This window comes from Phalacrocorax aristotelis, chromosome 10 (assembly GCF_949628215.1).
Source record: "Phalacrocorax aristotelis chromosome 10, bGulAri2.1, whole genome shotgun sequence".
NCBI classification, from domain to species: domain Eukaryota; kingdom Metazoa; phylum Chordata; class Aves; order Suliformes; family Phalacrocoracidae; genus Phalacrocorax; species Phalacrocorax aristotelis.
Window position 1 is genome coordinate 9013517 of NC_134285.1, and position 17813 is coordinate 9031329.

The 17813-nt window shown below is 36.5% G+C and overlaps 2 protein-coding genes across 2 annotated transcripts in view; both read right to left on the reverse strand.

Moving 5' to 3' along the window:
* Window positions 1-918: 918 nt before the first annotated feature.
* Window positions 919-17200, reverse strand: LOC142062550 (putative short-chain dehydrogenase/reductase family 42E member 2). Its single transcript, XM_075105078.1, has 12 exons — window positions 17104-17200; window positions 14680-14915; window positions 11984-12079; window positions 11139-11199; window positions 9163-9281; window positions 7581-7656; window positions 6352-6434; window positions 5680-5817; window positions 4351-4416; window positions 3467-3530; window positions 3017-3090; window positions 919-1768 (listed from the first exon to the last, which is right to left on the reverse strand). Exons 1-12 carry the CDS (start codon window positions 17198-17200, stop codon window positions 1565-1567), a joined length of 1314 nt encoding a protein of 437 aa, XP_074961179.1. The 3' UTR covers window positions 919-1564.
* The window catches only part of VWA3A (von Willebrand factor A domain containing 3A), a 42237-nt gene continuing 41616 nt past the window's right edge, over window positions 17193-17813 (reverse strand). Inside the window, exon 33 of the mRNA XM_075105076.1 lies at window positions 17193-17278. Coding sequence (XP_074961177.1) covers window positions 17210-17278 — 69 coding nt within the window. The 3' untranslated portion in view covers window positions 17193-17209. The remainder of the gene's footprint in view (window positions 17279-17813) is intronic.

The following is a 17813-nucleotide window of genomic DNA, read 5'->3' on the forward strand; positions in this document are numbered from 1 at the left end:
ATACTGAGTTTCTTTAAGTTTCCTGACAACAGGTAGTCAGGAGTATGAGAAAGGGCTGAGCACTGGTCCTGCTAAGGGAAGATGTACGGTGTGAGCTCAGTTTGTGTGGGCAAGGACAATCTCCAAATGCAAATCCGTAAGAGAGCAGGCGTTACGACTTTCACTCCACACCAAACTATTTGTTTGAAGAAGACAAAATAGAGTGAAACAAATCTTTGCTCGCGTAAGCTGCAGTGGTAATTGTAGTTGCTCACACATTTTCTTGTCACTGTGTGTTATCTTTTACCTATAACGCTTTATTCTTGTAGGGTTGCTGTTAGCTCTCCTGGGTACACTGTACGTTTAAAGATAGAATGAGAGAGTCTCCATAAACTTATTGGTCTTAAAAATCCTGTAAAATGCTAACAGAAAGGCAAGATAAATACAGAGTGGAGATAATCAGATGGCAGAGCTTTTCCATCTCTCCTTCTGTGACCCGCCCTGGGAAGTCCAGCTCTGCTGATCCATGTGGGGTGCAACAGAGGGAGAAGCTGCTCCCTGGTGAGAGCACAGCTGGTCCCTGAGAAAATCCACGTGACCTCATGAGAATTCAGCTGGGCTACATGTGGCATGCATACATGTAGTAAACATGTAGCATCTGTAGTTTGTGCAGTTACAGTCCACCCAAGAAGCAACTAACGTAAGTCTTAAGAAGGGTGAAAAGAGAGAGGTTGCATCCTCACTCGAGTCTTAATGCTTGGCTTGCCTGCTCACCCCGAAACAGCAATTCGCTGAACAAACAGCGTGTACCTGCACTGGTACAGGATTACAGATAGCGTGACTTACCTTCATTTACATGGAAAGGCAGCAGTAACAGCTTGCCTAACTCCAAGGCCCTCCCTCCCCCTTCCCACAGATTCCTTAAAAACAGTATTTGGTTCAGTTATTATTTATTATTGCATTGAAAGGATATGATTTGATTTACAAACACAGTGTTATTACATTTTTACAAAGCTTTTGAACAATAAAACTATTTTACATAAATACGACTTTCAGTCCTCTCACTAGCTGTTATTTATAAATATTTACTTTTCATATTTTTTGTACTATTTCCCAGGTCTTCATAACTCCCCGTACTAGCATACAGTAGCAGTAGCTTCATCAGAATAATTGTTTAGTCAACCTTTTCTTCATTGGAGCTACTGACTTGTTACAGCACTGCAGTCCTACCATGGTTCCTCTTCTTCCAATTTCTTACCCTCCTGAATTATCATTTTTAGAAAATCATTCTCAGCATGAAGCAATCAATTAATGAAGATCCATTAAAACTATTCCTGCAACTGTTAGTGATGTACTCCTTGGGGTTTGTGACACTGCATTGTCCTTTGAGAACATTCCCTGATGTGTCCTGTGTTTTCACTTTCGTGGGGTTTTGTTTTGTTTTTTTAAATGAAATCACAGAGGTGTCATCATAATAATAAGAATAATAATAAAATCCTTAGTGACTGAGGGATGTACTATGGCCAGATCATTAATACTCAGAAACAAAAGAGGTTTCCTGGAACAGGTGGGTAGTTATTCGATTTTAGTAGAAAGAAAGAATGATCAAACTTAACAAGAAGCCAAAAGCAAACACCATTTTAAGGAATGTGTGATCTTCTTGGCAAGTAGGTCTTGTTTTAAGATAATGATCCACAGAATCAGCGAATGAGAATTTCTTGGGTTTGTAACCAAGTTGATTTCGAGCCTTGTCTATTCGGAAAGTGTGAGTTACAGTAACATTCCATACCTAAAATCCAAAAGGACAGTTACAGAAGTGACTTTAATGTCTGATTTTCTAGAACTTGGATGAAAATACGTCAAAAATGATACTACAGTGGAATTAAAAACATGAATAAAGATACACAAAAATGTATACGTTTTGGAGTCGGATTCTGTCCAGAGCTAACAGAACGAGCTGATGTAGCTGACAGGAAAAGAGCCAAAGCTCTATGGACTGGGTGCTGGAGGATTTTATGACACTGATTTCTCACTTGTGAATGTGAGATAAAGAACTAAGGAAATCCCATGCAACAGATCAGCACACTTCCCTCAAACTGGTACAGAGAAACGCGCAATGGAACTGCATGAATATATTGGAGAAGAGTGTGTGGCTTCTCAACTTTGGAGAAATGCATATCTAAGGAGTTGAAAACACACACTTCTGGAGAGTTATATCTTCCATCTCTGAAAACAGGGTATCCATGGAAGTGCTTAAATTGCGTAATCTCAATGATTTCTGCTTCTGATGTAGAACTAATGTAGAAGTAAGTATAAAAACAGATAAATTGTGGAATAACTGAAAAGCTACAGCAGAAGTCAAGGAGGTCCATTCAGTCCCTTCAGTGTCCTATTATGTTACATGCTACAATATAGCAAGAGATTAGATTATAGATTAAAGCATTTTGGCTTATATTATAAATCATAATATTGTACAAAAGCGTAAGTTAGATCAGAAGGAATTTGCCCAGAAGTTTGGGTGGTTTTTGGTTTTGGGTTTTTTTTCCCCCCTCAGAAAATGGACTTTTCATTCCACTTTAGAATTATTTTTAGTGGACTCTCTAATTATTGGCTAGGCTGGTATTATGATAATTGCCACCACATTGACCTGAGACTCTTGCTCTGTACTCTTGGACTGCCTTCCTTTAACAAGCAGTTCCACAGCATAAGACAGCTCGCTGGAAATTATGATGTAGTGCCTGTTTTCCCCTTTGCCAGCTCTATGTCAATCGCTCTGTCTTGCACCTCCAGGATGTTTCTCTGGATCATTTAATTTTCAAGTAAGGTTTAATTTCTGATGATTTTATAAGAGGTGGCCACAACAGCATGGAAAAATCAGGCTACAAAATGACTGTGCAAGCCCTGAATGGACTACGCCCTGAGCAGAAAACCAGAGCTTTAATGCATCCAGTTCTGTCTGCATCCAAAGGATGTAGCATGTACTTCATGAGAATTTTGGTCAGAAATATATAAGCATTCCCTCTTTTTACATATTTACCTCATTCCTTGTCAAGAAAGGTGTAAAGCTAAAAACAGGCTTTAGTATCAGGTGCAAATATTCCATCACAGCGGCTGTGAAATAGAAAGTTACTTAATGAGACAGCTGGATAACAATAAACTCAGATAATATCGAACTTGCACATCCTATAATTCCCACTGATATCAGAGGATGCAATTAAGGTGGTAGAAGGCAGTGTTTAATTTATAAAGTACGTGATGGACTTAGTTTATTAATAGCTTTTATATATAAACACACCAGTTTATCCGGTATAATTAATGCCAAATGGCATAAACAATTATTGTATTAATTGGAATTATGTTAAGTTATATAATTTCTACAATTTGGGTGCCTGAATTTTATAGAAACATTATGTAGCTCTATAGGAATTTAAAAAAATTTAAAAAATAAGTAGCACAATAATTAGGTATGTATTTAATTATTTTTTACCTGCTATATGAACCAGAAGAACAGGAATATGTATCCAGGGTTTCCTGTAGCCTAATTTTTCAAACTAGAAGGGGTATAAATGGAAGGAATAACAGAGAATTTGTACTAAGTTGAGGGTGTAAATGAAGCATGAAAATGGAAAAATGAATATTGATAAAACACGTATCTAAACTTTTTTCCAGTTAATAATAATACTACCAATACTGATAGTAAGAAATGTAATTGAAACCCACATTCTTCAACATCCACCTCCCACCGTTCAAATGCAATTGGATGGTAAAGGCGAAACAATGGTATTTCCAAGGGGTAAGTGACCGAGACTGGCATACTTAATTACATTTAGATACAGGCCCATCATTCTACTGCAATAATTCTCCTGGAAGTCTTCTTTGTCTTGGCATTGCAGGGTCAAAGCTTTAGCATGTTTCTAAAATCCCAGCCTGAAATTTATGAAAATGTAATGTTGCCTCTTTTTAGCTTTTAAGATATGATTCTAAATGACCTTCTCTTTTGTGCTGCAGTTGATGGTAGAACAATGAAACCAACAATGGTTATAACAGGCCTGCCAGATGCTAATAAGTAGAACTTCTCATGCACTGTGAGCTTGCTTTACAGAAATGCTACTGTTCTGTAGCAGGTTCTATACCTCTCAGCTAAATTCTCTCAGAACAACGAGGGCTGAACTCCAGAGTTAGGCATATACAAAACTTCCCTTAAACCCAGTGGAACTTTGGGATATGCAGGGAGGAGAGGACTAACTTCAATGTTAAATAATTCAGTAATTAATGTGCACTGAACTTCATTTAGTTAGTATGGTCTTTTAGTTAATGATATGAACAGGGCCCATACGGCGCATTAGAACTAAATGTGTGTGCAATACATACTAAAGGGACTATCCATTCAGAAAATATGACGTTTTCGCCATCATGTATGTAATATGCCTGACCACTCTGTTAAAGAAGAAGAGAAAAACAATTAGAAAAACGCTATACGTAGGACGGCATTTTCATTCTCTCTCATACATACCTATCCTTCTTGGTTTCGTGAAAACACGCCAGCGTGCATATGGTGAACGTACACAAATCAGCTCAAACTACTTTCACTGGACTTCACTGTGATCTCAAACATGTCTCATACTTTTGGGTAACCCCATGGTGATAGTAGAGCTAATCATTATTAACCATGGTCTAATGTAGGTCAGAGCTTGACTTCACTGTGCAGTAACCCAACTATTGGAGCATTGAGTTCTTCATGATGTGCAGCGGCCAGAATTATCTTCATGAGTCCAACAGAAGTGGCAACACTGACAGCATTTAATAAACACGGCTTTTTGAGGTCAAGTTCCAATTCTGACTAATTTTCTGGTTAAAACAAATGCAGTACACATATTCAATGGACATGTCACAGAGCCTGAATCCACTTATGGCTTCCAGTCTATCTTCTTCTAGACTTCCAGGTGTGCAGGCAATACTTCCTTGACAGCTATGCTCTGGATGAGGAGTCTATCCAACTGTGAGCACCATGAACACCTGAGCACTCCAGCAGACCCTGGGAATTTGGGCATTATGTCATTCTAAAACAGCCGCATATCTTCCAAGCGCTTAACTGGTTGACAGCATGTGGAGAGATGTTCAGACATATCTGTACCTGTTGCCTACGTGTTCCTACCAACATAAATGAAGCTGGAGCCTTCAGGAACTCTGAATGTAGCAGCTGCTGCAACACTGTCAGTTCTGTAATGCTTCACAGTCCTCAAATTGTTGCAATTATGACCAGTAGAAGAATAGAAAACCCTTTTAAAATTGCCCATTAATTTTGTACATCTCTCTCTGGAATTTTCAACCCTGAAAATTAAACTGGAATGCCTCAGAATGGTTGCTTTAAATTTTATGCATCTAGAATCAGAATCTATTTTCAAAAGAGTAACAGAATATGTAGATTTGTATGATGGTGAATATATTAACCTGGTTAAAAATACTATTTCCTCCAATCAAACAGGAAATTATATTTTTTCAAAATGGAAAAAAACCCAGAATCAAAATATTAGCAGAATGTATTTGCAATTGCACTGTGCATGTGCTTGTGGAGCCACACACCTTTTTTGAGAATTTAGCACACAACCTTTTGGAGAACCATTGATCTCAAAACATCAAAAATTAAACCTATTTGAGAGCTAAAGCTAGTAGGACACAATGTTTATATTGTTTACTTACAGCCACATAACTCTTCTCAGAGGTGAGAGCCTCAGCAGCTAGTAAGTGAGCTTGTACTAGATTTCCTATGTGAACCCAGTTCATCTGAACTTTGTGATTCCCAAACTTGAAGTTAAATAGTCTCCGCTGGATATTTACCTGTAGGAACAGAAAACACGATATAACAATGTTATTGTTTTATTATGCAGTATAACATATCCATTTTGACTCAGCCTGAATACTTAGAATTTGTTATATTTGTGTACAATTACAGCACAAGAAATGTGTCACAAGAAAAAAAAAACAACTAGTTGGTGGTTTTACAAATGAAGGACTGTTGCACTGATACGCAGTGGTAAAATATGGTGACATTATGGTGTTTGGCTGAAATTAAAGTGCATATTTAGAAGACAGTAATTACATTAAATGATCAGGGATGCAAACCTAGTTCTTCTGCCACAGCATTTCAGCCTTACATTTTTTTATTTTCACTTAAAAGTACAGCTTGATCCTTGCTGTTCCTGCAAACCTCATGTCATGCAATTTGTTATCTTGCATCATATGACCTGTCACCAACTTTCACAACAGTTTTCCTGGAGGAATTGTTAAGAACTGTAATCAAGATACTTCCGGTTTTGTTATGCCCTTACAACTACTTGTAGTGTCCTCCAGAGCTGACTACATAACACATACGGCTACTCGTGGCAAGTGGCGCGGCTCTTCTGGTCCGTATATGCCTGGTGGACGAAGCACACAAGTACGGAGCTTATCACCTCCTTGGAGAGAGAACAAAATGTGATTTTCAGATGGCCTTGATACCAACACATGGCTAGACGTATATTGCCTGAATTTTACATTGTGAAAGTAAAGGATCAGTCTGACCATTCTATGTGATTTGGCTTCCTAGTAACTTGTTTTAATTTCTGTACAAAATTGAATTCAATAGTAGTGAAAGACCCTAGTTTAGCAACCTGAAAAACTGAATCCCTCTGACCACAGAAGAGTTTGAACAGGGACAGGATAAATCAAACTTACCTATAGATATGCCTCCTGCTTGACTGACTTTTGCTATTTATTATAGATCTAAGTTTATAATGTACATATTTCTCCAATGTTGTAGGCACATGCAATACTGGAAGAAGGTAATTCAATTTGCTCTATTTAGACACCCTGCTTGCTTGCAGCTCAATGCCATCATTGCCATCATTGCCATCATGCCATCATGGAAGAGGTCTCTTTAAAAGGGGCTTTCAAATTAGTTAGAATATTTGAAATCAAAATGAGTACTTTAAGGTCTACATGTGAATTAGTAAGTAGACTCCTCTGACTCCTGAGGATAGGCACAATTACACCTTTTGTGTGTGCAAGTGTAACAAGTGGTAGGCATTTTCTCAGTAGTTAACTGAGGATGCTGAAATTGACTCCCCACCTAATTTACATTTGCCAACTTTTCAGTTTGGAGAAATCAGTAGGAATAGAAAAATATGCATGTAAAAGCAGAGATAAATATTTCCCTTGCCATGTACAGATAGATTTTTAGCCACAGCTATTCATGCATGTGTGACTTTAGAAGCCAACATGATCTGTTTAAGAAACTGCAAGTGTTCTTGCAAGACACCTGGCAAGCCTTTGGGGATTGTAAGACTGACCTGTTAGACAGTGCATGAGAATAACAGTATTGGACAGATTGGTATTATCAGAGAGGCTTGAATGATAGACTGGACGGAGAATAAAAGCACAAATCCTCTATCTGCTGTAAAATTGGTAAACTTTTCAGACTATTTGAAAAAGGCTAAATTTTCTGAATTCTCCCATCTGTTATTTTGGTTAAAGTATACAATTTATTGATAAATGAGTAACCTGAAAACGGAGTACCCCTTAGCACTACTAATGATAGGAAAAACCCAAATATTTATATGTACCTTTGAGTAAAGTTCCATTAGCAGCAAGAACCATTTGGTCTGCAATTGCCTTTGTCCTAGAATAATGATTAAATTGCTATAAAGAAAGGCAGAATATGATCAACATTTCAGTCACATTATTGTATCTGTAAAGGCAACTTACTGTGTATGTCTGATAACATTTAAATCTAGCCAGCTTGTAGACATCAGCTGAGTAAAACCAAACTAGAAATAACATGAAGATATAGCAAATATATGTGCTTTTTTATGACAAAGAAACTCATTAGACTTACACTTTAGTTGCACAAGTTTAGCTTCAGAGTGAATTTAAGTCCACTAGTATTTATTTAACTTTTTGTGCTGGATGTACTGAAAAAATTAACATCAAGCCAAATATTCTGGTGTATCAGATCATTTTATTTTGAAAAAAAAATCCATTCTAAATTGGAAAAAGTTTTTTAAAACACTAAATATGAAACTAAAAATTCAGACTCCCCTAAAAATGTTTCCATTTCTTACTGAAACTATTTGGAAAGATATAAATAATTCTCTCCAACTGTATCTTTTACTATTAACTTTTAAAAATGCACTCAAGTATACACAAAAGGATTCTGGACACAGCACATGCTGGTTTAGTGATTACTTATCCACACAAGGTTATTTATATATCTGTTGAATTTTGTATTGCCATACTTTATACCAAAAAATATACTTAAAAATCACACCATGGATAACTTTTCCACTCTCAAGTGGCTTAACCCACCTGCTCCACCTCCCTCCGTGCCCCACCTACCTCCGCTGCTTGCTATTACGTGATCACTGTTAGAGAAAATATATGATTAGGGCTCAGACACATGCAACTAATTGCAAATTCCTGAAATGCCTTCTCAGAAGTCTGAGGTGCTGTGTGGGCTGTGCACAAACTGACATATCTAACTAAGTATCTCAGGAGGCACCAACAGAGTAGTAGTCAGTCCTACTTAGGATTACTGGGCACAGGATGTGTGTTCTAAAATTATAGCTTTTAACAGCAGACAGTGTGCTGGGAGCAGGAAAGAACAAATGGGAAGAGTGGACAGAATGCATTCAGCTAGAAAATATTTTCTAAATGATGACAGCAAAGACGGAAATGGTATTTCAGAGCAGCCCTGAGGTGACTGTAACTACCACCTGGCCTGCAGCAAGAAAGCAGGGTTTGGGAACTTTAAAGAAGCAAAATGGTTGTGAACAAAGATGTAGAATTTTACATTTAACAATATTCTTCAATGCAAATGCTCGTGGGGGCCATAATATTCAGTATTTAGATAGTGGATGGTCCCCTGAAAGCCCTTCCTCTTAAAATATTCTTGTTAAATGTCACATTCCACTTTTCTTAGTAATTTTTAGGTATTTTACCATCTCAAATCTGTCTAGTTATAGCAGATTAAAGCCACTATGATTTGAGTGTTTCTGCACTGATCATGGGTCCATTTTTATTAATGAAAAATAATTTCATAGAATTTGATAAGATCTATAGTAAAACAGCTCCTGCTCTCAGAACAGCCTTCAAATAATCTATCCTTTGGAGCACAGTAAATGCCATGCCATCACACGAACAAAGTACCTTTTCCAGTGGAAAATATGGCACAGTTTCTTCATCTCCTTCTTCAATAGGATTCCCTCCAAACACCACATTCACTGTACTGGTATATATCAGTCTAGGGATATTTCTTTGTTTGCAGACTACAATGGTATGCAAAATAAATTATTTTAAAACAAAAATAAAGAGTGAGAAACAACATGGGAAAGGGCAGCTTCTCATTTTGATACAAACATTACATTTATACAAAAAGTTATCTTGTAATTTTAATATTAACTTACAATTTAACATAAGATTATATTTCATTCAACTGGAATTTTTCAACCCAAGTATCTGTTATGTAAATATTACATATTGTGGTCACCAAACGTTTTATGATTAGGTACCTGCAACTATCATATCACCATTGGACTGTATTTGTCAGCTAGATAGAAGAATTATCTTGGCAGGGGAAAAAATTCCTCCTTTATTTCAGAAACATTTCTTAAAACATGTTTGTTTTACAAACCAAATAAAAAGATGACTGCGATCTTTTCTTGTGATCAAATAGCACTGAAAACTCCCTGCCTCTTTCTGTAGGGGTAGTACTGTAGAGAACAGCCCACCTGCAGACCGTTATTTTTGCCCTTATTTCAGCAGCGAGCAGTAAGCAGTGCTGCTTCTTGCACCACAGTTTCATGGGTGCCTGTGCAGGTAAGTAAGGTCATACAAGAAAATGTGCTAGCCCTCTCTGGCGTAGAACAAAGCTGCATTTGTGTCAGTCTGTTTGTAAGTGACAACTGACGTTAGCAGGAAACATACACTATTAGTCTATAATCAGTATTACCTTAAATAAAAATGAAATTAATATTATTTACAAAACAAAGTCTTAATCATGGATTCCAGTCAGGTGTTAAGATACTATATCTAAATTCTGCTGCATGTATGTCATTGCAAACTTGAATAACATAAATTTCCTTTTGATTTAACCATGCTTCTAAAGTTTAAGTGAATTCAAAGTCAGGAATTTTTAGAGCCTACAGAGCAGTCAGTCCAGCTGGCTCATTGGCTCATTTTGAAAATAATGAATGTAATTACTGTGTTGTAAGTAATTAGAATAAAATACAATAATAAAATCTATTATTAAAATGTAGATTAACAGGTTCATGCTCTTTCCAGACTCTTGCTTTGTTGGGAGCCTATGGAAATTTGACATGACATGTTTCTGTGTGCTCAGAGGCTGGGGAAGAGGAAGGGAATATGTGGCAACCTCTTCCCTCTAACTCATTTGGAGTTTTACTTGCCTACCATTTCACTCTAATTATTCCTGCTTTTTTTCAGTAAAAACCCACAGGCAGCATGAAAATGGGTCTAAATTAAAACTGCTTTTGTCATTTTGCTTTTTGATTTTTTTGCCATTTGGTTTTTGAAGGAAAAGCCAAGAGAAAGTAGCTTTGGTATTTACAATACACTTCGAAATCGTATTTTCAGAAATGAATAGACAGGAAGAAATCTACTAATGTTTTCCAGAGATGGTTTAAAATCAGTATATAATAAAAAAGGATCACAAAAATAATATTTTCTATATTAATGTGACAAAATAATATCTAAATATACTTAGCACACCTATGTCTCCCATCACCAAATGTTTACAACACAACAAACAGTACAATATATCTCATGTTATTTCTATGAGTAAAGAGGGTAACACTTCTCCATTGTACAGACTAAAGGGAAAAAATAACCAGTACGTGGAGGAGAGTTTAAGTTGGTCTGCCAAGGAATGAAGTCCAGATTGAAAACCTATCCCCAATTCAAACCAGTTGCAAATCTACCAGTTTTAATGGGACCTGCACACTTATCCTTCATATCATCATACTCTGAAAGGAAGGACAGAAGAGCCTCATTTTACTGCCAAATCGACACAGGAAACATCCAATTAGGGTGTTTTTGGTTGTTTTTTTTTTTTTTTTAATTAATGGTTTGGATCAGATGCAAAGAAAGAAAATCTAGGTACATACCATCAATTATTATTTTTGTGCCTCCGACATTTATGGATTCAATCTGGTCTTTCTTTTGAAGCTAAAAATAGAGTTTGCACAATATCTAATTAATTGAATAAGTCACATCCACAATACAATTGTTCCAATTGCTAGATCTAGAACAGCTGTGGCCTTTTTGTGATGTATGTGTTACAGTTCTCTGTCCTTCTGATATACAATGACCCCTAGCAGTTCTCATCTTTATTGACTTGTTCAGTGTATGAATAAAGTTGAAAAATGAAAGATAAAATGCATCTAAAAGGAAATGATAATGCATCAATTTTTTAATTGCCCCCCAGATAATCCATGATATAGAAACAGGAATTACAGGCAGAGGTTATGCTCCCTGAAAGCTTTCACAAATTCTCATTCCAGTGGCAATCCCTCCTGTTCCTAGCAAGAAACTAGTATTTTCATGAGTTTTTTGATAACACACTCTGTGAATATTACTGTTATTTACCATAACCACACTGAATGGCTGGTCTGTTTTCTCATGGTTATGAGTTTCCAAAATGAAAATGCATTAGCATTAGTTCTAGAGTGACAGTGTCACATTTCAGATTACAGAAAAAGGATATGCCTTCTTATCCAAGATCTTAAATCTATGATGTAATTTTTCTAGAGTATTGTGTAGTAAATTAGTTTCGTGCTTTGACATTTATCATTTAAGGAATACCACCCTTGTTGCCTGTATGGATGACTTGACCTTTATAACTAACTTCTGTCTGACACATGTATCATATAATTACATTCTTTGCTACATGCAGACAAATTTTTGCTTTCACAAGAATAAAGAAACAAAATGTTAGGAAAATTGTACTTGCTTGTTCTAATCCTGACATTCCACATGCAGCCACATGAAAAATACAGTCAACCCCTTCACATGCTGTGAACACTGCATCATAATCCCTCACATCACCCTGTAAAATAAGAAAAGAATGGATCTTTGACTGGTAGAGCTCATTACATTCCCTATAGAATTACGGCTATTAATGAAAATCTAAAGTAATTCTGATCTATTTTTCACAATACTTAATTAGCATTAAATAAAACCTTAAAAATGTGGAGAAAAATCCATGACTAAGAATTTTGTCAGTATTTTGTGGCAAAACAAATATGACTCTTGTTGCCTTCAATTATAATGTGTATTTTCACACTTAGTCCTGCAGCCTGCAGGCTGGCAAAACTTGTTTGACTTGAATAGGAGCAGCATATGCTTGAGGGCTGGAGAATCAAGCCCCAGGGACAATAAATCACATCAGGAAGGGTTGAGCTGTTTGCCACGGAATCACCAAAAAAGAGGAGTCCTCTTCTGTTAGCACCTTAAGATCTGACTTGTACAATCTGGACAAATGTCTCTTTGCCCATCTAAGCTTTATTTTAGGTGCACTGCATGGTAAATTTAATGACAGTTTTATACAAGATTAAAACAAAAGAATACACACTAAATGCATTTAATATTGTATTAGTATACATTAGTGTATTATAATCACATTATATGAAATGCTATATAGTACCAAACACTGTACTGTATTAAATACACACCATACCTAGTATCAAAGGCTATGCTGTGCTTAGAATATTATATTGCATTTTTGTATACCAGGTAATACTGTATGAATAATACTCCACATACATATAAATAAAAATATAATACTTTTCTTTTCAGAATTATGTTATTTCAAAATATATTATTTAATTTACTGTAATGAAATTGATAGAATCATCACACACACACAAAAGGTTGGTGGTAATATTAAGAAGTAATCTAATCAGTCTTTACCCTCAACTTTTTTCTCTGAGGTTGCCGAAGTATTTCACAAATATGGCTGACTTACATGTCCTACCTTCAATCAAATGCCAAAATAGCTAATCAATATGAACAATGTTAACAGTCTCCAAAATACTGATCAAGGCTCAGATCTCTGGCGTGAGTTACGACTTTATTTACTAGAACTCTCTAGTTCCATTTTCTGGGTAATTCACCTATACTTTGTAATATATATTCTTTTTAAATTGAATTATAAAAAAAACCCTTCTCAGAAGATCATTTGTCAGATCTCTTGAGTCTCCTTTAAAAGATGTAAATTGCCATCTTAAATGGCAACTTAAATCAAATTATGTGGATGTATATAATTAACAAATCAATATCATGTTTTTTGAATGGTTCCTCATATCTCTTCCGTATTCTGTAAAAGTTTTTTATGAAATTGAACATAAGAACAACCATCCTGGGTCAGACTAAAGGTCTGCTTAGCTTGGTATTGTGCCCACTGCAGAGCCATGCAGAGCAGTGTTGTGCATCCCCCTTTGCCTCCCTTACCACCTGTCCCACATGGTGATGTAGCTGGAAAGAGAAAATCTGGCATCACCTTGACAGGCCCTGGGACAAGGGTCCTGTGATCACTTTCAGCTTTGCCATCAACTTTCTAGTTCTAGTGGAGTCAAAGAGTTCTTACACTAAATGCTCAGACAAGATCAGCTGAACGTCTCGCTAGAACTTGTGCAAGATGACAGAAGCCTGCAGAAAGTGGAAGTGCCCCCCTGTGCACCAGACCCCTGAACCTGGGTGGTGGGTGAAGCAGCTGCGAGGAGTTGGTGCTCCCCACATCAGGGAGTAGTGGGGGGATGCTGTCCTCCACAGATGGCTGTGAACTGTTAAATATTTGAGGTCTCTTTTGTTCCCCTTCTTTTGCAGACAAAATAAATTCCTTGAATTATTAAGAATCAAAAGGAATCAATGTTTATAAATGGGTGCCCTGGGAAGAGCAGGAACAGGGCAAGCACATGTGACATTCTCCCAGAATACTCTTCCAGTCTCCAAGTATTTTCATTCAGCAGATTTCTTGAGCCTAATTTAGCTTACCTGTTTAGTAACCTCCAATGGAAGTAAATTTTTGGCAAGGCTTCGTACATGTCGTTTACCCACTGTATGAAAACACAACCTCTTTTTGTTTGTACTGAACTGACTCCTCCTCATTTCACCTGATGGCCCTTCCTTCTTGTACTGGAAAGGACAGAAGAGTCAATCCCTATTTGTCTCCATGCCACTCACAGTTTGAAGAGCTCTCCTGCTCCCAAGTCATCTTTCTCAGACTGGGAAGTCCTAGTTTCCTCAGCAGTCTCTGCACAGCAGTCATTCTACATTTGTGATCACCTTTGTTACCCTGTTTTGTTCTCATCTTTTTATTCCAAATAATTTTCCTCAGCAGTAAACTTTGTGACTTCATTGTTCACTCCTTCACCTAGGTGCACTACAAATATGTTGAGTGGCACTCCCAACACAGGACTCTTGAGAACTTCACTGGTGACACTGAGAGCACTGACCACTTGGACTCCTGTTCGCTATCTCTTAATCAGTTACTTATGCATGTGAAGACATTTTACCATGACTTCTTATTGGCCTTAAAGGCTTTTCAGTAAATGCTTTTATCAAAATCTTTAAGAGGAAGCCTTGCTAATGTGCATAAAAGTAGTAGAACTTTATTTCACTGCTGTTAAATGTGTATTTTCAACATACCTTGAAAAAATCTGCTCCATTTGGAATTTCCCATTTAGGTTTCCGTACATCAAACAGAACAACAGCAATTCCTGACCTAACAAGAGCACATCCCAGATGGTATCCCAGGTAGCCGCCACCTCCTGTCACCATTGCCTTTCTTCTTCTGTTAACCAGTGGTCCAGCATGCTCATTTAGTTTGCCCTCACATGGTTGGCTGCTGTGGAGCTCCTCTGAAAATCCTTCTTGCATCACGCCTGCAAGATAGAAGATCTCCTGAAAATTCCTGCATAATACTCTGAGATCTGGGTAATTTCAGGAAATTTCATGTTACAATGCTCCTTTTGTGACTCTACTATTTTTATTTATATATTTTTATTACCTTAACATGTTAAAAATGTATAAATTAATAACTTTGGTGATGGTATTTCTATGTACAATGGGTAATGAGTATGAATACCTTTATACTGCAAGATTTAGTCTTTTCTTCCTACCCACGAGTGTAATATTATATAGAAATGAAGAGAAATTACAGGATTTTAGAAACATCATAATTACCTAACCTTAACAGGTATGATTACAGTTTTGAATTGTTGGTATATCAAACCTTTTATGCTTGAAAACTCACTGATATATTAATATTCTGATATATTAATGCCAATAACTGTTAGCCTACAAGTCAAGAAAAAAACCAGATAAGGAATATAAGAAAGGATTGATTCTGCTTTTTAAATCCACTTTATTTCACGTTTGGGTCCCAGTTCTTCAGTAATGATAACAATTTGTTACCATTTTAAACTTTTCTGGTTACACACTAAATACATTTAGTTTTCCATCCAGTTCTTACTAACTTTTGTCCATATTGTTCTCATTAGGGCATTCGTATATAGCTAAACTGACAAGGAACAGAAGGGATAAGCCATCTGCCCTGTAGGTTCATCTACTTGGGAAAACTGATTAGAATATCATTCTGTGATAAGCAATTCCACAGGATTTACCCATCGGTACTCATAATTCTGCAATTAAAATGACTGGTATTCCAGATCACAATATACTCTGAGAAATTAGTCCAGTTAATATTCCCACATACAAAGCTTCTGTTGTTCTGTTTCCTTGCATGGCGTTTGCACATTGGGATCTAGGCTTTTATGTCCCCAGATAGAAACACAGAACAAATACATCTGAATTAAGTCACTGTGAAGTGGGAGCCAAACTGGGTGCCTGCCGGTCTAAGATAGGAATATAGACCCAATTCCTGCAGATTATTAAGGTTTTTTCATAGCTGGAATGGGTCCTCATAGCAACATCCCCATGCATGAGAGTACATCATCTTCCACCAGCTGGGCGTAGGTAGTTAAGCATAGATTACTCTCAGTCGTTTACACCAGGGTTCAGCAGAGATTATGCAGAAACCGGGCATGATTGGTAACTGACAGCCATATCGCTTCCAGGGTGACAAAAAATACTAGAAAAGCAACAGAAAATGCAGCCCACAGTACAGAAAGTTACGGACTACTTTTGCCATTGCCTAGTTAACAAAAATATCACAAAGATAATTATAAAAAAATATTTTATGCATTGTTTTTTAGATTTCAGACACAGGGAAGTAAGTACCAGATTCTCCATTCTGTTATACTGTTTTAACACCATTCTGAGCTCACTAAATTCAAGTAACTGAGTGGCATATCACAGTGGAAAATAAGAGCTCCTTGTGTTGAAAAATACCCTGAAAATTTCAAAAATGAAAAATAATCCACCTTTCCAAACAAAATTTAAATTAGAACTAATAGAATAAAACCAAACCAAGTATGCTTCTCCTGTTCAGTCAAGGAAATTTAAATTTGCATCTCCACATTATGCTATGCAGCAGTCTTAAGCCATATAAAACTCTCTTGCCTTGTCTTCTGTGAAAAAGCACCTTTTTATACACTGTAAGGAGAACTAAGGTCAATCTTATTACATATGCCATAAAACAACATATTTGAAAAATTGCATATATTTCAATTAATATTAATATTTGAACAACAATTTGTCATTAATTAATATCTCCTTATATTCTAAGTAAGCTTGGGGTTGTATCAAAAAGTTTTAAGATTTTGCTAGAAATCTTTCTTAAAAAGCACTAATAGCATTAATTTATTAATCTGCTCGTGGAATTAGAAAACTATTATCAAATTTTGAATGTAAACAATTTCCTATGAGAAAATACTTATTTCCAGAGTCAGTAACTTCCTTGTTTCTCTAAATTTGTAGGAGCTATTCTGATTTATTAATGTATTCTGCATGATGAACATAGTTACATCTTACGTAGTGCATGTGGTATGAGTTGCTCTTAGCTCCCCTACTGTCATTTCAAATATTAGAAATGCAGAAATTACTTCCCATAAAAAGTTAGAACCAAACATTTCAGGTTTTTTAAAAAATAGCTAAAGTAGTATTAAGTACCTTTGGTAGAATCCCGGATGTCAGCGTTCTCCCAGTCCTTCCTGTCCAAGTAAGATGGTGAGACTTCTCTGCTGGACAATGAGTAATACAGGGGCATCAGGTACTCTCAGACAAACAAGAGATGTTCACGTGTGCTCAGGCCCTTTTGCTGTTCCTGCTCCTTTGTAGCTGGTGGCTGGGATAGGAGCCAAAAAAGGGCAGGGCTTAATTGCTACATAATTTACGTTCCTTTTCAGGAAAAAAAGAAATATCTTCTCCACATCAGTCCCTTCTAAATAGGATGATATCTCTTACTGCTACCTGGTAAAAATACTGATAAGACACTGGACAACACAAATATACTACTGGTACCATCATTCTGTATATAAATTGTACTAGATTACTAAAAGATCTCACAGTGTTTTTAAAAAGTACAGAGAAAAAGGTTCTTTACTAAAGAAAAACAGGGAAGACATTCTTAACACTAATGTTTAAAAGTGAACCTCTCTCAAAGTTGTGTGAAACTTTGGTAGGATACATCTCTAGCAGCAGAGTGAATGGAAATACTTTCTCCTTCTACCTACAGTTTTCAATCTAAATTTGGATAAAGAAAAGAAACAAAAATCTTATTTGGCAGTGGTACTTAGCACTTTCATCCTGACTCTTCTATCTATGTATTTGCAAAGAGGCTTAACTGTAGGCACAAGGGTTGTTCTGTGGCTTCTAAGACG